The 23,510-nt window shown below is 39.1% G+C and overlaps 1 protein-coding gene across 1 annotated transcript in view; it reads left to right on the top strand.

The window, feature by feature from the left end:
• Window positions 1-1,326: 1,326 nt before the first annotated feature.
• NAF1 (nuclear assembly factor 1) overlaps window positions 1,327-23,510 on the top strand; it is a 108,584-nt gene continuing 86,400 nt past the window's right edge. Inside the window, exon 1 of the mRNA XM_089396665.1 lies at window positions 1,327-2,842. Within this exon, the coding sequence (XP_089252791.1) occupies window positions 1,730-2,842 (1,113 nt within the window). The 5' untranslated portion in view covers window positions 1,327-1,729. The remainder of the gene's footprint in view (window positions 2,843-23,510) is intronic.

Consider the following 23,510-nt stretch of genomic DNA (forward strand, 5'->3'; position numbering starts at 1 on the left):
AAGATATTTTGCAGAGCTACATGCATTTCCCTCAACATCATAATAATCACTCTAATCATCAATCACAACTATCCGCTTAGCTGCATTACGGTCATAGTGAACAAGCCTATTCTTAAATGCCTTAGCTTCATAGTATTTAATATTGGAAAAACCACCCATCTTCATCTATCCCAACAAATAAAAACCATCATCCTCTTCCTCATCTCCAATACTGCTTTACTTGGTTCCACTAGTTTGGAGGGAACGAGACGTGAGATGTACTGGTTTGCTGCAACGAAGTCTGAACAATGTGAAGATGATGTTAAGACTGATCTTGGCATTTGGCAAATTCGGAAGGAGCAGAGGCTAATGGAGATGCTACAAGAGAATCAACGCTTGCTGGCTTAGGCGTTGTGACACGATAAACACAACAATGGCAAACATGGATTGGAATGACGTTCTGTTGTGGCTCATGTTCCAATTGGTGGTTTGCAGGCAGGTTCTTTCTATCAACAAATCACACGGTGCTACACCAAATGCTTTTCCAAAGGGGTTAACCCTAGATGCTCTTTCGTACATATTCGCTTCAACAAACTCATCCACACCAAACCAATATCGAAATAAACACATGTATAATCTATGTACAAAGGATCAAAGCTCAAACTTCTTCCATTTTCCTGGGCTCTTCCTTGAGGGAGTCAAGCCCATACATGCTCTGGCACCAAAAAAAATTGGAGGAATAGTCATGGTGGACAGATTACTCACAAATCAATTCGTATTCTTCACCACAAAGCCAAATTACAAGCCACATAAATAGTGATAATAAGATACAACAATTTCTAAGATAAGAGAATATTGTTGAGAAAATCTCTCAACAAACTCTAACCAGTAACCAACAAAATCTACATATAAACATTATTCCAAATTGTTACACTTAAGCTATTCTACTTTTCTACTTTTAATGCGAGACATCGATTTTTTTCTTTATACTATATAAAATTAGTCAATATCATGAATCATCAAACTTTATAAGCTAGTATATGTTATTTTTTACCTACTTAATCCATGAGTAAGTTGCTAAAATAAATATGTAATTTCATATTTTTGTGAACATCGGATTTCACAATACAACTTGGCTTTTGACATAGGTAAACAACCTCTTTTTTTTCTTCAGTAAAATGTATGTTAGTTTTTTCTAGGAAAAAAAATCTTTAAAATTATTTAATAATACAAATCATATTCATAGAAAATCATAATACAAATCATGTTAATCCACTAAATTTCTTCCCACCTTAGTACTTGTCTTTTACACCATCTCATGCTTCCGATCCACAGAATAGTACTACTCTTTACGTCACAACCATTTCGATGTGAGGACTATTCTGACCTGCCATCCGATAATACGAATGTATTTCCTTCGAAATCAGCCCCCTATACTATAACAAATCTTTCCAAATCCAATGCCGTATGTGAGGACCGTTTGAACCCTAGATAGGGTTTAAGTTCACAGCAACTTCTATTCGCCAGCTCAACATAGAAAATTTGATAGAAGTTATGTGAAGACCGTTTGAACCCTAGTTAGGGTTAATGTCTCAGCGACTCTTCTTTGTTCCAGCTACACATAGAAAATTCCATAGAAATTTCATATATTTCCCCAAATAAAGGATTACAATCGCAATGGATCACATCATGAGCGAATTCCCCTGCAGTTCCTCTCTTCTGCTAGAACAACAGGAAACACAGAGTAAAGATGAGTTTACACTCTGCGATCAGAGAACAAGCACGCAACCGAAGTATTATTTCCTCAAAATCTGCTGAGCTCGAGGAACCTAGCGATTTGCTATACGAGCCATACGAGTTTACAAATATATCTAGCTTGTTCAGCCACTGCCTTGAAGAATCCGAAGAATTTGATGTGATAAGCGAGTGGATACGTGAGCCTGACTGCTCTGAAATGCTGAATGCCGAGGCTAGCAGTACTGCAATGGAGACAATGGGGAGAGACATTGGTGTTCAGAACGAAAACAGAGATAGCCAAAAGGAAAAGCAGGTAAGTGAGGAATTTAACCCATCTATGGTTAAAGTAGAGCCTTGTTCCCCTGGTGAGGTAGAGAGCGTAGGAACTAAGTTTGGTGGTGTTAGTTTGGATGGGAATGGCGGGGGATTTGTATCAGAAAATGTTAATTGTGAGTACTTAACAGTTGATACAGAGGACCCAAGTGGAGAAAGCATGTTAGTTCCAGCTAAACCCTTGACAACCAAGATCAGTGGTGTTTCTGGGATTTGCATGGGGAATGGTGAAACTTTATCAGAGAAGTCTACTTTTCAGTACCGAGAAGTTGATACAGCGGACCCGAGTGGAGAAAATATTTTAATTCCTACGAAGCCATTGCCAGTTAGTAGCAATAGTATCTCTGGGGTTTCACTCGGAATTGATGGTTCTCTTCTTAGGCCAAAAGAAGAATGTAACGAGTGTGCTAACTTGGTTCAGAGCGATGAGAAAATGCATGAAGAAACTAAAAGGATTGAAGAAGAAAAGGGTAAAGATCTCAAACTAGTTAATGAAGAGGAAATTGAGGTAGAGGGTGGAGAGATATTGGGCGAGGATGATCAAGAGTCACATGACTGTACTGGTATGGTGGAGTTTGATAGTGAGTATTCCTCAGATTCTTCATCTAGCAGTGATAGTAGCAGCAGTGACAGTAGCAGGAATGACGATGATGATGAGGAAGTGGAAGAAGGAGAGATCAGGCCTGAAAAGGGCAGGAAGAGTTTCCAGGCTAGAATTTTGGAGGATATGCTGGGCAGCGACGAAGAAGAGGAGGGACCCAAAGGGCCTATTCGGTCGAAGCATGAGCTAGAGGTAATGCCATCTTTAATTTTATCATCTTTTCTCGATATCGGTTGTCATGCAAATATGATTTGTTGGTCCACCCTATTTTTTTCCGCTCACGAGGAGGGTGCTGCATTCCATTCTGTAGAATGAGTATGCCCGACCTTTGTGTATTATCCTGTAAGTGAAATTGTGAATGAATAGTTGACAGTTCGAATGCATACATACTCCGGCCAACTAAATCATACTGTCTTTAAAAAATGGTTTTCTTACTTGACCATTTACTGTCAAAGAGCTATATTGGGACATGTTCTTGAGTTTTATGTTTATGCAAGTCAAGGATGATTGGAATAGGGCCTTAATCTTTGTGTTTCAAATTTATGGATAGTGGCTCACATTCTGTTGTCTGCCACTTTAGTCGCGTTGTAAAACTATATCGACCTATTTTTGTGTGCATGTATGAAGACTGTGGAATATCCGAATCCAGAATCACAGAAATCTACAAACCACTATATTGACCTATTTTCTGTGTGCATGTGGTCAGAACATTGCTTTCAGAGGGGCAAATATGAAATTGGAATGATTTTCTTTTGCTTGGATATTACAGCCCATGACTATGTTGTTTTGGATCAAATGATATCCACAAGATTGTTTATGGACAGATCCAGATCCAGCAGACTATGAAACACATTGCTCATTACCTATTTCCATTTTCCATATCCTGGATCTGCCTATATTATAATTCTTTTTCTCAGAGTCACCTCCAGCTATGGTGTCTGGATGTTGTTTACACATTATTTAGATCAGATTCACATTCTTGCTTTCTGCAGTCTATATTTATACGAGCCACTTCAGCCCCCCACCTTGTATTGACGTCATGGTACCAAGCAGTGTTTTTAAAACCGGAACCGGTGACCGGACCGGTCCACCTAATGAACCGGTTTACCGACCTGAACCGGTCTAACCGGGACTGGTTTGGTCTAAACGAACCGGTTTTAGAAAAATACATTAAATAATTATTTTTTAATGAAAAAAACTATTTTTAAGATTTAAAACCATGATTCCAAGCCAATAGAGACAAAATATGGAAAGATTGCTCATTGATATACCATGTAAAGCCTTAAAGGTGAATATATCAAAATGGCACCAAGTGCAATACATATCATCGACAAAATACATAAGCAATGAGGCTCTAAATGGCCACTAGAGTGCAAAAATAAAGCCTACAAACTATGGGGCCAGTGGCCTACTACAAGACTTCAGTCTAGACTCTACATATATGATAATAGTAATACTATAATAGTGATCAACATTATCACTTGAAGTTGAAAGTTGAAACTTCTCATTAGTCTCAGTCATCATGATCAAACTCAGTTGGTTGAGTCTCGACTCCCAAACTGTGTAGCCACAAACTTCTCTATTGGTTCAGTGACTTGAGTCTCAAACTTCTGAAGGTATTCTGCCCTAATATGCCCTATTATTTCATTTGGTGCTCCACATGGCTTTACATGGCCTCCTATCCCAGCCAAGTGTTGCTTGAACCTGTTAATACCCCCTCCTTGAATGGATTTTTGGCAATATTTGCAGATCATTTTGCCATCAATCGTATCACAATGAGCCCATGTAGTATCTTCGGCTTTTGGAGGCATGATGACTCCCTGGATGGTAGATCATAGAAGTGAGAAGTTTATAACACAAAAAAAAAATTCATGGACAGCAGACTCAAATGAGGAATTATCAAGTGCAAATCCTTACCTGGAAATGCAAACTAGCTCCCTTAGCCTCCTCTTGAAGATGGCAACTCCACTGACAGCTACACACTATCTCCAAAATAGCTCCAACTCCAACTCCAAGATGACTACTTCAGCAAAAACTCCACACTCTCCAAGCTCACAAACAAACTCACAAACACTCCAAATCAGTTGTGTGAGACAAATGAGAGTGAGAGGGGTCTCTTATAGCAAGTGTGAGGGTGTTTTTGGAGGGCAAATACCTTTCCCTCACCCCCAAAACCCCTAAACCACAAAACCGCTGCGCTTTTTGTCATAATTCGGTGGGCTGTCCATAAACCGGCCGGTTTAGGACGGAACCGGCCGGTTTGCTACAAACCGGCCGGTTCCGCCCTAAACCGGCCGGTTTTGACCGGTTAGGGCCAGTTTTTGGGCACATGAGGTATCTAACCGGGTTTTTTAGGCCGGTTTGGACCGGCCAGGCCTCTAACCGGCCGGTTAGACCGGTTACCGGTTTTTGTGGCCGGTTTTTAAAACTATGGTACCAAGCAGTCCCTTTGACCCAGTGTTGTTAAAATCGCGATTTTTTCCCCTTCACGATCAAATCGCGATTTTTACCCATAAAAATCGGCAATTTTTTTTAGCGAGTTTTTCAAAAAATCGCGATTTTTAGCGAAAAAATCGCAGAGGGCGCGGGCAGCGGGCTTTTAATAGGCAAAACACGATTTTTTTTATGTCATTTTGCTGTCTGCGCGCGGAGGAGGAGGAGAAGAGGTGAGGGAGAGGAGCTGAAGGGTTTCCGGCGGATTTGGGAGCGAATCCAAGCGTTTTTAGGAGGAATCCAAGCCAAGATCACCAATTTGTCCGTAAAAAAGGTATGTAGATTAATTTTTTTTTGTTTTGCTTCTATAAAAACTTTGTTTTTCATTGTTTTTAAAGATTTTTTTGAAATTTTTCATTGATTTGGGATGGGTTATTTGTTATGACTATGAGAACCAATTTTTTATTTTTATTTTCTCATTTTTTTTAAACATTGTTTATTTTTTTTGAATTTTCATTGTTTTTTGGCATTTGCCATTGGCATTTGGTTGGGTAACTTGGGTTTGGAAATTGGGATTTTGGAAATAATTAACTTGTAATTTTGTAAATGCTAAATTGTAATTTGTATTATGTAATCCTAAATTCTTATTTCCTAATCCTTATTTTTCCATAGGTTTGCAAATTCAAAATTCAAAAACAAACATGCCAAGGAAATTGGATCCTTTCTGGGAATATGGTGACCCTAAAACTCCGAATGATAGACAAAACTTGTATTGCAAGTTGTGTGGAAAGGAGATATTCGGGGGGGTGTACAGGTTGAAGTTCCACCTTGCACAAATCCCTGGACGTGATGTGGTGCCCTGTCCTAATACAAATGCTGAAATTATCCGAAAAGCCATGAGAGCATTGGGAGAATTAGAGCACTCTAAAGAGGCCAAAGAAGAACTCAAAAGGCAACTAAAAAGGTCAGCTGAAGGAAGTGGGCCAAGTGGCACTGGTTCTACTGCAGCGTCAGTCAATCCGGTAGCTGCATCATCATTTTTTGTTCCTCGAACCACACCTGGTGCACAACCAACTATCGGTTCAATGCTAAAAAGAACTGAAAAACAACAAGCTGACAAGTTGATGACAAAATTTCTCCTCTGGAGTGATATTCCTTTCAGCATTGTAAGGAATAATCCATTTTTCCAACCTACTGTTGATGCTATTGCCAGTGTTGGCTCGGGGTACAAAATCCCTTCTCTTCATGATTTCAGAGGCCGGCTTCTTCAAGATGAAAAGCGTGACTGCACCCAAAGATTGGAGGATTTTAGGGAATCCTGGGCACAAACAGGATGCACTGTTATGTCAGATGGTTGGACTGACCAAAAGGGGAGAACCCTTATAAACTTCTTGGTTAGTTGTCCTAGGGGGACTATGTTTATCAAATCTGTTGATGCAACTCATCAAATCAAAGATGCAAAAACTTTATGTGATTTGCTGGATGTGTTTATTTTGGAGGTGGGTGCAGAAAATGTTGTCCAAGTCATAACGGACAACGCTGCAAATTATGTTGCTGCTGGTAGAATGCTTATGGACAGGCATCCTACTTTATTTTGGACACCTTGTGCTGCCCATTGTATTGATTTGATGTTAGAGGACATAGGGAAAATTCCCTTTGTCAAAGAGACTGTTGACTCATCAAAAAGCATCACAAAATTTATTTACAATCACACATCTGTGCTTAGCTTGATGAGACAATGCACCAACAACAAAGAGTTGGTGCGCCCCGCCATTACACGGTTTGCGACGAGTTTCATATCTCTTCAATCCCTCTTGAAATCTATGTGGGATTTGAAGAGAATGTTTGTTTCAGAGGAGTGGCGTTCTTCGCCAATGAGCCGCAAACCAGAAGGAGAGGCCGTCTGCAGACTTGTTTCATACCAAGAAGACTTCTGGGCGGGAGTGCAGGAGGTGTGCGCTGTCACTGAACCTTTGGTAAAGGTTCTTCGGTTGGTAGATGGTGAGAAGCCCGCAATGGGCTATTTGTATGAAGCCATGGACAGGGCCAAAGAAGCCATTCGGTCCTACTATGATGACAAGGGAGATGATGGGTTCCAGAGACAACTCCTTCTATGGAACGTCATTGATGAGCGATGGAACAACACACTCCATCGTCCCATTCATGCTGCTGGGCTTTTCCTGAACCCTACATTTTCTTATGCATGTGGGTTTGATTTTGATGCTGAGATCATGGATGGATTATTAACCTGTGTCCAGAAGATGGTGAGAACTCCAGAACAACGTATGGAGATCTCTAAACAAATTGAGACGTATAAGATGTCAGGTGGCACATTTGGCTTTGAGATGGCTATCTTTGATAGGACGGTCAAAATGCCAGGTATTTTTTAGTTTGTAACTTTGTACTTTGTAACTTTGTTTCAAATTTCATTGTCTCTTCAAATTCCATTTTTTTCTTATGTTTATTTAAAATTTTATTTGTAATTTTGTTGTAGACGCATGGTGGAAGATGTATGGTGGCAGAGTACCCCTTTTGCAAAAGCTTGCCGTACGCATCCTCAGCCAAACATGCAGCTCCTCGGGATGTGAGCGCAATTGGAGTGTATTTGAAAAAATACACAACAAGAAGCGCAATAGGTTAACAACTTAACACTTAAACATTTAAAATATTGCAAATTTCCAAATAAATTTTTGAATTCATTAAACAATATTTTTTTTTATAATATTAATTATTAATTATTATTTCATGAACTTTGTACAGGTTGGAGTCCCGTAGACTTAATGACATGGTCTATGTCTACTACAATCTTCGATTGTGGGTGAGGCAACTAGACAAGACACCTGATATGGATGCCATCTCATTGGATGGGATTGACACTACTGCTGAATGGAGGGTTGAGACCGAGAGGCCTCTCATGGATCCCACTGAGGATTGGTTAGTGCAGGATGAGGGGGAGGAGGAGGGGGAGGAGGAGGAGGAGCAGGAGCAGGAGCAGGAGCAGGAGCAGGAGGAGGAGGAGGAGGAGTTGGAGGAGCAGGAGGAGGAGGTGACACCGCCTACCCGGGCTACCACTAGAGGACGTGGTCTCTGTCTACCTACAGTAGCTGCTACTTCTACAGCTACTTCTTCAGCTTCTAGAGCACGTCAGACTCCACTGCCATTTCCACCACCACAGGCACCAGCATCTTCATCTAGGGGGAAAGGGAAAGCAGTGACATTTTCTCGCAAGAGGGGCAGAGGAAATCAATAGGATTAGAGTTTTAGACTTTCATTTTATTGTATATGACATTATGACATGATGAGATACATTATCATATTTTTTGTTGATATTTTGAGGCTGAGTTGGGACTCAGGACTTACTATTCAGGACATGATTCAATGTTATGTGTGATTTTAGCGCTAGAAATGATATTAAACATCTTATATATTAGTTTTTTTATCATATTTATGTGTCAATGTATTTATTTTATGTTGTAGATGGTTTAGATATTAAAAAAATTGAAAAAAAATGAAAAAAAATGAATATTTTTGTGCCAAACGATTTTTGCCCTATTTTTTCCGATTTTTTCCGATTTTTTCCGCTTTTTTCCCGGCGCCGATTAAATCCCGATCGCGCTTTTAACAACATAGTGACCTAGGTCACTTGTTGGACATTAATAATATTATCATATCTCTCTTTCACCTACCCTACATTCTGGTTGCACAGAGAGACACTCTACAGCCGGTTGCACAGAGAGACACTCTACAGCCGGTTGCATAGAGAGACACTCTACAGCCCAGTATGAGGGAGATGTTGTAGTGACACATTAGATGAGATGTAGTGACACAGCAGATCAGCAAAATAATAATAATAAAACATGATGTTGGCTCAATTAAAAAAGTAATAAAAAGTAAAAAGTAATAAAAAAAATATAATAAGTGGATTCAATTCGCTATTTTGTAATTTTGTTTCTATTAATAAAATTACAAACAATTTCTTTAGAAAAAAATTGTAATATGCATATAACATTAAAAGAAGCTTAAATAATGACTGTTCATATTCATAACCATGATATTTCAAAGCTTCATGTTTAAATTCGGTTAATAAATAAATGATTAGAAATGGATATTCTATACATAGAGAGATTTGATATTTTTATATAAAAAGATGTGGAATTTATATAAATCATAGTTTTAAAAATTGTCTGGTATAAACCAAAAACTAGTCAAGTCGGTAGAAAAACCCAATTGGAGGGCTAGTTTGTATTGGTTACATATGAAACCAACCGGTTTGGTACCTAATCGGTAGAAACTGGCCCTAGCTGACCGGTTCCAATGCTAACTGGCCTGGTTAGATCTCACATTTGTGGGGAAGTCTGGGACCACTGATGGCACTTTTTAGGTGGTTTTGGAGGAAACCCGAGGTTGTTTTCTTACAAAACAACCCCCCTTGGCCATAAAACCAACCCTCCCCCCCAAAAAAAACCCTAAACCTAAACAAAAAACCCAAGTCAACCCTAACAATGCTAGCAATCAATGGTAATATTAAATTCTTAAAGTGAAAGTGACATTTTCTTTATCTTTCATTTTCATCCTTTTACTTAAATTTTTAACATTATCATGAATTGGCTTAGGGTGTTTGAGAGTGGTTTCGACCTCACTAGATGTAATATGGAGAAACTAGAATTTTAGATCTCACTCAAAATCTAGTAGACTTAACAGTTTTTAGGATATCATGATTTGGGGGATTGCAATGTTTCCATTTGATTTTGTCATGTGTGAGGGTATGGAATTGGTAATGAAGCCCTTTATGTACCTTGAAGTTGTGGCATTGATTGTTGAACTTCGTTGATGTTGGTTGTATTTATTGTTGAAATTGTCTACCATGGCCTTTAAAAAAATGTACCCTACACTTAAAGAGATGAACCCTTCACTCAACCCATAATCATTGGTTAGACATGTTCAACTTTTTCAATTTCCACCATTATAAGGTTGAGCAATTCAAGTTTGAAGACTTTGACCTACATGATGTTTATGTAGCTATTGTTGATGATACCATTTCTAGTAGTGGTGAATCAATAATGAGTTTGATGAGTGATCTTGTTGATCAATGATTTGTGGTAGGCTAGTGGCCTAATAATTTGTAGCATTGTTTTTGGGCTCTAGAGGCCACTTAGAGCTTTATCGATTATGTATTTTGTTGTTGATATGTATTGCACTCTTTGCTATTTTGATAATGTTTACCCTTACATGGTATATAAATGAGAAAACTTTGCATATTTTGTCTCTAATGGTTTGAAATCTTAAAAATAACATTTTTTTCATATTCGGTGTATTGAATCCAGTTCAATTTGGTTTGATTTGGTTCCTGTTCGAATCTTAGTTAGACAGGCAGCCGGTTCAAAACTCGGTTCTGGTTCTTAAAACTATGATATAAATATAATAGTATAGGTAGAATATGATCTCGGATTTTCCATAGTGGTCATATTCGGTGTATTGAATCCAGTTCAATTTGGTTTGATTTGTTTCCTGTTCGAATCTTAGTTAGACAGGCAGCCGGTTCAAAACTCGGTTCTGTTTCTTAAAACTATGATATAAATATAATAGTATAGGTAGAATATGATCTCGGATTTTCCATAGTGATCATTGTAGAGTCTATGTTTCGGATCCGAAAGAGGAGCCATCATCAAAACAAAAAGCCTGGGGAAACTGGAAAGCAAATGCATGGAAAATGATATATGTATGAGAGAGGCAGCTTAATGGACGAGGAGAGAGTGTCGGCACAAAAACCTTCGGATGAGGAAAAGACCTAGAGGATTACTATCTGATCAAAACTAGAATATACTAAGCTGATGGAATAGTTAATAAAATTAATTGATTATTAGTAATACTAATAACAATAAATGGTTAAAGATATTAATGAAAACTTAAGAACCAACATAGAGTCATCTTAACTATGGATCTACCAAGTGCCCGGAGGAATGCAAGCCTTTCCTCAAGTTTTGCACTCAAGCTGAGGTTTGCATCTTGAGAGATTTGATCCTTCTTGACTCTTGGTAAATCTAGAGTTAAGATAGAATAAAGTTGTAAAGCCATAATTGCAGGACTATCTGCTCTTGATACTTCAATGCAAATGCAAAAAATTCACCTCTTTCCTAGAGGTTTCCCTGATCCTAGTCCCTGTGAATTTACATTCTTAAAGCTGGTCTGAAATATAATTTACAGCAGCAAATAGTAGACAATATTTCAGTTCTTTCCAACTCCAATCAACAAGGCAATCCAAGAGAAAAGATACCCAATGTTTGCCAACAAGTTTTAACCCTCTAGGGCAATCTTATCATGCATAAACTGGAACTGAAATTCACTTTATGACATCAGTAATTACAGCAGTAAATCGGCCCTAATATCTTCAATATCAATATTATTACTCTTAACAATTTCAGGCTTATGTCAATTCAACGAGAAATATAAGTGCTGGAAATTATCATACTAGAAAGACAATGATAACTGAAAGTGAAATTTGCACGAAGACAATTTTGGACAGCTGAAGCATCATATATATAAATGTAAGAGATGAAGTTCAAGTACATACTGTTAGCTTTAGTTGCACTGATACAACCTTTTAAGCTCTCCAAAACACTAGCCAAGGAACAACATGAAAAACCTAGCTTCACTAAGTATCTTTCACAAGCTAGTTTCAACATAAGCAGATCTCCTTGGATCCTAGCAAGATGTCCTTTGTCCTTTTCTTCTCAAAGAAGTACAACTCTAGTGTTTATCATTAAACCCTAACTCCTTTCATCCTTAAGGTAGAAATCCTAACCCTAGACTTCAAGAATGCCCAAGAAACCCTAGCACTCCAAGACAAGAGAGATAAAGATAAAGTACAACAAAGAATGAACAAGAGAGAGACTAAAGCACTCTTCTTCTCTCATCTCTAAACAAAAGATGATGATAATAGAAATGAAAGCACTCTCTCCTTCTTCTTTATATGAGAATGGGCCTAAACCCTTACAAGTGACCTACTACAAATAAGTAGGCCCACACATGTGAAGTAAGTGACACATGTCAAGCTCCAAGGTGATGACGATCCTCAAGCAAGGTTCAAATGAAAGGGCACTCCTCCAAGGGCTCCAATGCTTCATTGTCCCTCCAGGTCAATGTGTTATACTTGTGTCCACCCACTTACATGTCCACACCCACAAATCAAGCCAGCATAATTCAAGCACAACACTCCATGTAAGTGATCTAAGTAACCCCATGTTGTTTAAGGTTCAACACCCTTCTCTGGAATGCAAAAGGATCCTCCTCCAATGTAGGGTGTTCTCCAAGTAAGCAACCTCTCTATGTCACCAAGCTATCCAAAGATCTCCAACTCTCTGAGGAAGAATGCTCATCAAGTATCCATATGAGGTCTAGCAACCAATGAGTAAGCTACCTCCAATGTGCAAGTGTATCACGAATCAATTAAAGGCTAAGCATGCTCCATGCACTCAATGAACCCACGTTGTGCAAACACTTGGAGTTACCTCGAAAGCTAACAATAATGTGGGCAGAAAGGGAGAATGCCATTACCAAGCATTCCAACATATCGTTTTGAGCACCAAAAGTTAACACCTTAGGCTATCATTTATTGTTGATGAAGATGCAACCTTATGAATTGTGCATTGTAGGCAACTTCAAGGAACATTTTATAAATCAAATATGTTGTGAATGGGGTGAATAAATTAATTGGTGGTTGCAAAATATGTTTCTCACTTATCAAAATTGTAGATTATTTTGTCATCAGTTTACTTGATGGGCTAGAAACACACTTGGTTGGGTCCACAAGCACATGGAACTGCAATTAATAATTTATACACAAGCCCGCATAACCAATACAATGTAATGTTGAAGCTGCATAAGCAAGATAGTTATTACTCTCTTTGTTTTTCATTACCCATTTTCATCATTTTCAAAACATTTTCAATCTCTTTAATCACCATAGCTCTTCACAAACTTCATAATAGGAAAAGGGAAGTGGGACTGATTAAGACATATTATAGGATTGGCTCTTTACCATTAAGATGATATTCTTAATACCCCGTTGCCACCAAGAGGACAAACAATGGTTACAAGAATCAAGGACATGGTGAACAATAAAGAGATTTAGAAATTGTTGCTAAGTTTGTTGAATACCATTCAATTGAATTACAATTGCAATAGAAGGGTGTTAACCATGGAAATGTGTGATTTATTTTATTACCTGCTTATGAAGAAGCATGTCAAGAAAAGAATAAACAAGAATATTTTGAGATGATTTTGTCACTTTACCTTTGGTCCTCTATATTATGTAGACTAGATCAAGCAATAAGGGAAAGCAAGTGACCTTAAAGATCAAATTATCAATTGTCAAAATAATATTTATGCTTCTTGATCAAAGAGGTAAACTATATTATGAACGGGTTGGAAAGACAATGCAAACCTAGAAGGTATCATCTCAAATTCCTTCTTTGTGGCAAAGGTGATTCTACATCTATGTTAAGTTGTCATCTTAGGGCTAGATATATTCCAAATTATTTTGGTGTCAAATGCGAACACAATCATAATATTATACCATCCAAGAGAAAAAGTTTAGTTGTTTAACTGATGGTTTCTGTGACAATAATCGATGCCAAACAGATACTGGTCTCACCTACTTTGCTTAAGCCACATCGTGATCCCTCATTACAGGGGCATTTTCTCATATCCAAAATCACTGTTTGGCAAGGTGTCTGCTATTCCAATATAATTCTATTTTCCATATGCCCATTTACAAGGACCTCTTTATGAATGCTTGAAGGAGGAGGGTCAACAAAAGTTTTAGGAAGGGAATTATTTTTTTCACTTCAAGGTAGTCTGCTATGTCAAGTGTGAAGTTGGTATGTATAGTTCTACTTTATGCAAAATGTTGATTTTGTGCTTATGATCTATTTTTAGGTGCTAATGAAAACCCATGATAATAACATCAACATGAGAAAATTTTGGATATTATACATATCTGTGCCATCCTGTTCACTACTAGAAGTGCAAGATGCTAAAGAGAACCCATGTAGGTAGTGCCATCACAATATTACTTGAGTCTACACATATCTATGACATTGTGTCGACCATTAGAAGCGCAATGTATCTAAGAGAAGTGTTGCACATATTGTGATAATATCAGAATTATCATGATATTATTGCCAAACTGCCCCTTGTTGATATTATCGCCATAACTTATCGTGATAGTTTCCTTGTTTTGATTTTATCGCGATAATTTAGATAATTATTGTGATAATTTTGAAATTATAGTCTCGTTTTTACCAATTTCAACTTACTACTATTTTTTTTTTTCAACCCTAATTTTTAAAGAGTGAGTTAGGATATTGAGCTATGAGGATACTCTGCCTATTTCCATTAAGAAAACAAGGGGAAATCTATTATTTTCATTTCCCAAGATTCATCCTTTTACTTAAATTTTTAACATTACCATTAATTGAATCAAGATGTTTGAGAGTGGTGGTTTTGACCTCATTGGATTTCATATGGAGAAGATGGAATTTTAGACCTAATCAAATTCCAACAGTCTTAACAATTTTTAGGATTTCAAGATTGTTGGAATTGCAATGTTTCTACTAGATTTTGTGATGTACAAGGGTATCAAAGTAACATTTAATCATGATCAACAAGCCGTCTATGCACCTCGATGTTGGTGGCATTGACTGTTGATTTCTAAATTCACAACCTTAGTAAAAATGTACACTTTGTTGAAAAGTAGCGAAGGAATGGATTCCTTGATCTGTGCCTTGATTCAAGGAATCGATTTGGAGATCTTCTTAGTCATGTCATGAGGAGGAGTTCAAGAAGCAGTTTGACTAGTGTGATTTTGTGGAGGATGAGTTATCTATCCTCTAGTTTGAGTTAAATTGGGAACTAAAAGCTTAAGTGGAGATAACCTCCTAAATCTTAGGAGTATCCATACTTCCAGTGAACTAAGTATGTTGATTTTTGTTAACTAGAAAAGCTCTAGTTCAACTCCTAATTTATAGAACTCACTAAACATAGCCTAATTGAAAAGCTTATAAGGAGATCGAAGGCACAAATTGATCTTCAATTCTTGAGCATGAGTTTGTGAGCAAGGGAGCTTGTGAGAGGAATGCGCCAAGAGATTTTTTTCTTGTGCGGATTATTGCAGGGGAATTATTCTTGAGAAGTGCGTTGAAAAATAGGAGGAAATTCCTATTTTCTAGGAGTTGGGAATGTGCTAGGAAATAGGGACATCTTTCCTTAGGAATACACATAGATTTAGGAGCTCAGGTTTGCATTGTTTTTGAGAAGCATATCAACATTCTAGCAGGGGTTTCAAGCCTAGTTTAAGGTAGATAGAATATTGTTTTTTCTGATTGAGACAAGGTGATTGTAAGAGATTTGTAGCTTATTCTTCTTCAGTAAAATCCTGAAGCAAGTGAGGGTTTTCCCTGTTGGGTTCCCTAGAAAAATTGTGTTTTATTGTGTGAATTTGTGCAACTATTTTTGTTTCTATTCCCCTGCTATTTGGTAGAGAAATTCTGTGATTGTGTGAAAAAAGTTGTTTTCAGATTGTTCATACTAACAGAGCAAAAATTTCCTGGAAATTCTACATGGTATCAGAGCTGTGAATAGGAATTGATCACGCACATAGTCTTCAAGTTTGCAAGATGACAAGTCACATAGGATTGAGAGAGTAGGATAGATTGGATGGCTCCTCAAAATTTGGTGTTGGAAGGTCCTCATATAGTTTTTGTTGGATGAGTTTGGGTTGAAAGAATTTGTTGAGAAAGGTGTTGAAGAACCTTCAAATCCAGACGAGTTGAGGCTCTTCCAAAGAGAGATGGCCAAGGCTAAGAGAATGATCTTGGATAGACTTTGGGATCATATAGTTGCTTGCAGATAAAGACACAACTAAGGACATGTGGGATGCCTTAGTCAAGCTATACCAAAATTCTTCAGAGAATCGGAAGACGGTCCTCCAAGAAAAGTCGGGACAACCAAGATGCACAAGGGTGAGAGTGTCATTGCCTATCTTACCAGAGTTCAAGAAGTCCGTGATGAGCTAAGCGTTGTTGGAGAGAAACCCATAGACACAAAGTTAGTGCATATGGATCTGAATGGATTTACCAAAGATTGGCATACTTTTGTCCAGAGTATTATTGGACGAGATAAGTTGTCAGATTAGGAATGTCTATGGAGTGACTTCATCCAGGTGGAGTTAAGGCTTGGGCTAGTTGAGACTTCTAGCAACAATGGCAAGGGTTCCAAGGTTGGGAAGGAGGAGGAGAATCTTGCTCTTGCAGGTAGAGTCAAAGGCGAGAGAGTCAAAGTGAAGAGCATGAACAATCAAAAGGGTGACAAGAAGAAGATAGATTTGAGTAAGATCAAATGCTTCCATTTCCATACCTTTGGACGCTATGCTTCCAAGTGTCCTAATTGGAAGAAGAAGGGGTCTAATAAGGAGCATGTAGTTGCACCAACTGAGGTAGATGAGTTTGCATCTTAGCTTGAGAAGGACTTCTCATTGATAGCTTGCATGGCAATCTCAGTAGGGAGCAATACGTGGTATATTGATTCAGGAGCCTCTTTCCATATGACTGGAAATCGAGAGTACTTCAGCTAGCTAGATGAGAAGGACATGTTGGTGAATATCGAGCTTGGAGATAATGGCAAGTATGCTACAAGGGGGTTGGTACTGTAATGCACCAGAGGAATTTTTGCGTTATCTTACCCTAAGGTTTCCATATAATAGGCAACAAAGTATAAATAACACTGCACTTAGGCTCAGAAATTACTAACTGTAATTGCACTACTATGATACAACTGAATAAATGCAATACATCCAATATACCAGTACAATGCTTTAACTAATTAACATAGTACTAAATAACTAGTTAACATAGTACTTCACAAAAATGTATAGTTCAAAACCAATGCCCAAAATTGATTCAATTCCAATCCACTGATTCAATATTCCAACTGTAACTACACCATGCACCACATTACTACTAGACAATCCACTGTAAACAATTATAATTCAAGTGCTTATGCCGCTATTGCTATTTCTTATTGGCCTACTTTGATGCTTCTGTTTAGGAGGCTGACCACACAAATTGTTGACTAAGCCTTCGCTCTCCTGTATAAGAGCCTCTCCACTGCGGTTGACTTACTGAGACCAACCCCTTGCTTTAACAACCCTTATTGTACCCGCTGCTTTAGAACGATGATACAAGAGCTCATTGCCTATACAAGGTTTGCATAATCGACCCTCGCTGAACCACAACAAATCTCGCTGCACCACACAGGAATCTCTGACAGGTTTCGCTTCCAAAAAGAAACCTTGATACACCTTCGTTGCCATAGATGGCCTACTCGCTATCCAGGAGAACTCAAACCGTCCTCAAAGAAACTTCGCTGTCTAAGAACCAAACCTCACTTGTCACAGGAGTTAGGACTCGGGCCTATTCATGATGGAAACAAAATTTCATCCTTAGATTTAGTTATTATAGGGAAGAAATCATTGTCCTGTAGCAAACGTCCAAGAACAAAGTTAAGGATGCACAGAACCTTGCTAGCCTATCTTCTATGCCCTAAACACAAATCCGAGTTTAGTAGGAGATACACTGTCTTCCAAATGAGTGAGCTTGTGCCAAAACAAGGAGTAAATAGAATTTTCTTGTGCCAAACGAAGAGCAAGCCTTAGCCCCAATAGAAAACAGTAATCTTGTGCCCAAGAGAAAAAGAGATCAATCCAACCAAAATTTCATTCCGTTTACAAAAGTATTCCTGTGCCCAAAACAAGAGAGAGAAGTGGAAGGATGTCAATTAGGGTGGAATCTTTCACCACTGAAATTGGCAAGGAAAAAGGGGTCTAAACCCGTAGAGCTAATGCTCAAAACAAAATGATATGATCCACCATGATGCTCTAAAATGAATCCAAGCCTTCTTTATTTATAGACTTCCTTGAGGGGTTTCACTTTCTTAATTGGTTGAGTGTCTCTTACTCGAAGCCCCAGATTTGGGTTTTTTTCGCCCAACTTACCCAAAACTTGCCTAATAATGGGGGTTTATCCCCTTTTTGAAGGACTATAGCCTATGGGGACAAATAAACTATCACAGTCCCCTTGCTCGAAATTGTTTGCCCTTAAGCAATTGCAAATTCAGGTGCTGCAGAATTCGTTCTCCTTCCCATGTCACATCCTCCTCCTGTAAATTCTTCCATCTGATGAGGTACTCCTAAATTACTCTTCCCCTTCACTTCTTTTGTCGGACTACCATGATCATTTCTAGAATCAATTCCAATTGTCCCTCTACATCTAATGGTGGCAGCTCCACAGAAGTGGTGACTTGCTGGCCTACAACCTTCTTGAGGCACGATACATGGAATACATTGTGGATTCTGCTATCACTCACTAGTTCCCTCTTAATCTAATGGTGGCTAGCTCCATAAAAGTGGTGACTTGTTGGCCTACAAGCTTCTTAAGGCACGATACATGGAATACATTGTGGATTCTGCGATCACTTGCTAGTTCCAACTCATATGACAGTTCACCCACTCTTTAGATAATTTGTAAGGTCGATCAAACCTTGGCTTCAGCTTCTCTGCCTCGTTTTTCTTGAGTGTAGATTGTCGATAAGGTTGCAATCATAGGAAAATGAGATCCCCAATCTCAAAACTGCACTTTGTTTCGTGCTGATCTGCATACATCTTTTGCCGATTATGAGCAACCTAAATATTCTCCTTGAGGACCCTAAAATTGTCCTGACTCTCTTGTATCCAATCCTTTGCAAGGGGTGCCTTGTTGTCTTCGAAGATTCTATCGATGGAGGGTGCATCGTACCCATATAGAGCATTGAAGGGTGTCATTCCTATGGATAGGTGGTAGGTGGTGTTGTAGCAATGTTCCCCAAGGTACAACCACTTGATCCATGCCTTTTGCTGACCTGTCACATAGTTACGCAAGTACCCTTCAATCTACTTATTCACAATTTTCGTTTGACCCTCTGTTTGCGGGTGGTAGCTAGTGCTAGGGGTCAATTCAGTTCCAAATAGTCTAAAAAACTCCTGCCAAAATGCGCCCATAAATCTACTATCACGATTGTTGACTATGTTCTTTGGCAACCCATGTAGTTTGAAGACTTCTTTGAAGAAGAGTGTTGCCACTTGTTTGGCAGAGTAATTTGTTGAGATAATAAAGAAATGTGCGAATTTAGTCAATATGTCCACCACTGTGTATATTCAATCCTTTCCTTGTGCTTTGGGTAGTCCTGTGATAAAATCCATCGATATGCTTTCCCATTTCTGTTTGGGAATGGGCAGAGGTTGGAGGAGACCTGTAGGAGGTGTATGCTCAACCTTATTTTGTTGACATGTCATGCATTCCCTGACGTATTTCATCACATCTTCTTTGAGTCCCTTCCTTGAGAATCACTCTCGGATTTGTCGGTATGTCTTGAAGAACCCCTGGTGTTTGATTGAAGGAGTATCATGTGCAACCTTCATAATTTTTTCCTTTAGATTCAGGCACCCGATATATCCTATCTTTATAGTAGATGACGTCATCGATTATTTTGTACTTGTCATCCTGGATAATCCTGTTGAAAAGCGTGCAAGCAAATTGGTTCTTAGCATATTCGACAGAGAGGTGCGCCTTCCAATCTTCCGTGAGCTCCATGAGGGTGCAAGTTGTTGGTTTCCTGGAGAGTGCATCGACCACCACGTTTTTCTTCCCTTTCACATATTCAATGTCAAAATTGTAAGCTTGAATTTTGCTTACCCATTTCCGCTGACGTTCATTCAGGTCCCTTTGTCCCAAGAAATGTTGTAGATTGTTGTGGTCTGTCTTGACTACAAACCTATTACCCACTAGATACTGTTTGAACTTTGCCAATGCGTGCATGATGGCCAACATTTCTTTGTCATATATGGAGTAAAGCCTTTCTGTATCTTCTAGCTTCCGACTTTCGAATGTGATCAGATGACCTTTCTGCATTATGATGACTCCTATTCCTTCTCTGGACGCATTGCACTCTAATATAAATGGTTGGCCAAATATAGAAAGGGCTAGTATTGAACACAAGCTCATTATTTCTTTGAGCTTGTTGAATGCTTTGTCAGCGACTTCCATCCACCTGAATGCCCCCTTTTTTGTCAAATTTGTCAGGGGCACACTTAACTGGGAGAACCCCTTAATGAATCGTCGATAATAGCTGTAGAGCCCAAGAAACCCTTGTAACTTTGTTGGTGTCTTAGGTGTAGGCCAATCCACTATTGCTTGGATCTTCACTGGACCTGTACCCCCCCCGTGCACTAATCATATGCCGTAAATAAAGAATCTCTGTCAACCCAAACTTACATTTTGATGCTTTGGCATAAAGGGAATGTTCCCGCATGATGCTCAAAATTAGATCCACGTGTCTCAAATGATCGTCCCACATTTTATTGTATGTAAGGAGGTCAACAAAGAATACCAACAAAAACTTCCTTAACTACTTGTTGAAAATGCTATACATGCATGAGTGGAATGTGGCGGGGGAGTTGGTTAGTCCAAATGGCATGACCAGAAATTCAAAGTGTCCATAGTGGCAACGAAACGCTGTTTTGGGCACATCTTCCTCCTGAACTTGAATTTGGTGGTACTTGGACTGTAGGTCGATCTTTGAGAAATATGCTGCTCCATGTAGTTCATCCAGTAATTTGTCAGTTCGAGGAATGTGGGGTACCTGTTTTCAATGGTATTCTTATTAAGTGCCTGGTAGTCAATGCACATTCTCCATGTGCCATCTTCTTCTTCACCAAAACCACAGATGATGCAAATGGGCTTGACCTAGGTCGAATATGTCCCATAGCCAACAATTTCTGGATGGTCTTTTCTATCTCGTCCTTGAACTTCTTCAGATGCCGATATGGTGTGGTTATCAGTGGTTTGGTTCCTTCCTCCAACTTGATAGCGTGCTCAAACCCTCTTTTGGGTGGAAATCTTGGGGGAGTGTCGTCAAACATCTGGCTGTGTTTGTCCAACACTTGTTGAATCTTTGTTGCTTACTACGATTTTTCCTCCCTATGGGATTTTTGACTTATGATCCTGCAGTTTGCTGCATAAGCTATATTACCATGCTTGAATATTGCTTCCATTTTTCTAGCTGAGACAACCCGTGGACCGCCATTTTCCATGCCCCTCAAGACTACCTTGCTGCCATTTGGAGCTTTAAACTCCATTTCCAGAGCTTGGTAATCCATAGTGTGTCTTCCCAATGAATATAGCCATTGAACCCCCAAAACCATATTGAGATCAGCCAGATCAATCACATAAAAATCACTAGTAAAAGTATAATTACCAAGGGTCACACTCAAACCTGGAATGATTCGGGTGCAGTCCAAGTTGTACCCGTTCACAACTATCACATCAAGGCCTTCAAATTCCTTTGTAGGGAGTCCTCTCCTAGCTACGAGTGTTGCATCGATAAAATTGTGTGTGGCTCCTCTGTCTATTAGTGTGGTGATACATTGCCCTTTAATACTTGGGTTTGGGGTCGGGATTTTTTTTCTTCCGCTGGTCTGCTCTTCTGCTTTCTCTTCTTCTTGAGGTAGCTCTTTCTTAGGATTGTCAGGTTCCTCTTCTTTAGCTTCCCTTTGCGGTGGTCCTTCTTCAGCTGGTGTATTTGATTCTTCTTCCTCTTCCTCATCATCGGATGCGACTTCCACATAGTGAATTTCCCCCTTTCCCATACAACGATGCCCTGGTTCTCATGGGTCCCTACATGTGAAGCATGGTTTTTTTTCGTTTGAGCTCGTTTTGGGTTGCATTGTCTAACATGTCTCTTTGGTTCCCTTCTCGTTGGGGAGGCATTCTTTCTCTATCCCTTGGGAAAATGGAAGGTTTGGTTGGGGCCTTAGATGTTGTAGATGCGTTGCTCATATTCTGAGCTTTTTTCAATACTTCTTGGAAAGTGGATGCATTAAACGCCCTAACCCAACCTTGTAGTGGTTCAGGGAACACTTATATGAAGAGCGTGATTATCCTCTCTTCCAATATGTCTGTTACCATTACTGCGATCCGCTCAAATTCGACAATGAAATCTTTTGGTGACCCTGTTTGTTTGATCATGGCTAATTCCTTAAAATGGATGTCTGGGTGCCTTCGGTCAAACCTATCTATCAAGTGTTGTGTAAATTCTTCATAAGAGACAATATTGGCATGCCTCAAAGTGACTAAACCATGGTACCACCATTCATGAGCATTTCTTTCCAGACGTAGTGTGGCAAATTCAATAGCATCAGTCTCCGCATTGGGCTGAGCCTGAAATAGGTATCCAGGTTCTGCACCATACTCGTGCTGAACATTTAGACGATCCATCAAATGAAGGTAAAGGGAGTTTACTTACCTTGCGTGCTAGCTCTCCATTGAGCTGTCCTTGGGGTCTATTCTGGTACCAGAAGTTACTGTACTCAGTTGAAGGACATAGCTGCTCGAGTATTCTTCTCCAATCTTGCATAGTCCTGAGCATAATTATTAAGGAGTTGATTGGGCTTAATTGCTTCCTGACCTGTTGGTACTTGATTGTCTGTAAATTGTGGTAGAAGTGGCTGGCTACCCTTTTTGCTGTGGAGTTGGTTGTTAGGTAGAACAAGATTATGGTTCCCACTTCCTTCTGTTGCAGTCCTGTTGGGGGCAGTGAATTAGGCTGGCCGGTGAGGTGAGCGATCAACATTGCGATTTGTTGCTACCCTTGGGTCAAAACCTGGGCTATTTGCTGCTGCCCTTGAATCATCTGCTGTCCTTGCTGGTGCAACTGTTGATGCATTTGCTGCTGTCCCTGTATCAATTCTTGGAGCAAAAATACCAGGGTCATGTTCTACTCTATCTTCCATAGTGGAACGGTGTATATTCCTCCTTACAGTGACGTTGCTGGTGTCTTCAGGAGGCATAAACTTTCATTTACTCACAAGCTGGCAGGATGCTTGTGCTCTGATACCACTGTAATGAACTAGGGAATTTTTGCGTTATCTTTCCCTAAGGTTTCCATATAATAGGTAATAAAGTATAAATAACACTGCACTTAGGCCCAAAAATTTTGAACTGTAATCACACTGCTATGATATAACTGAATAAATGCAATACAACCAATATACCAGTACAATGCTTTAACTATTAACATAGTACTTCACAATAGTGTATAGTTCATAACCAATGCCCAAAACTGATTCAATTCCAATCCACTGATTCAATATTCCAACCATAACAACACCATGCAGCACATTACTACTCGACAGTCCACTGAAAACAATTATAATTCAACTGCTTATGTCACTATTGTTATCTCTTATTGGCCTACTTTGATGCTCCTATTTAGGAGCCGACCACACAAACTGTTGACTAAGCCTTTGCTGTCCTGTAGGAGATCAACCTCTTGCTTT

This window comes from Pinus tabuliformis, chromosome 1_2 (assembly GCF_031772625.1).
Source record: "Pinus tabuliformis cultivar Carrire ecotype Pingquan chromosome 1_2, CPIR1, whole genome shotgun sequence".
NCBI classification, from domain to species: Eukaryota; Viridiplantae; Streptophyta; class Pinopsida; order Pinales; family Pinaceae; genus Pinus; species Pinus tabuliformis.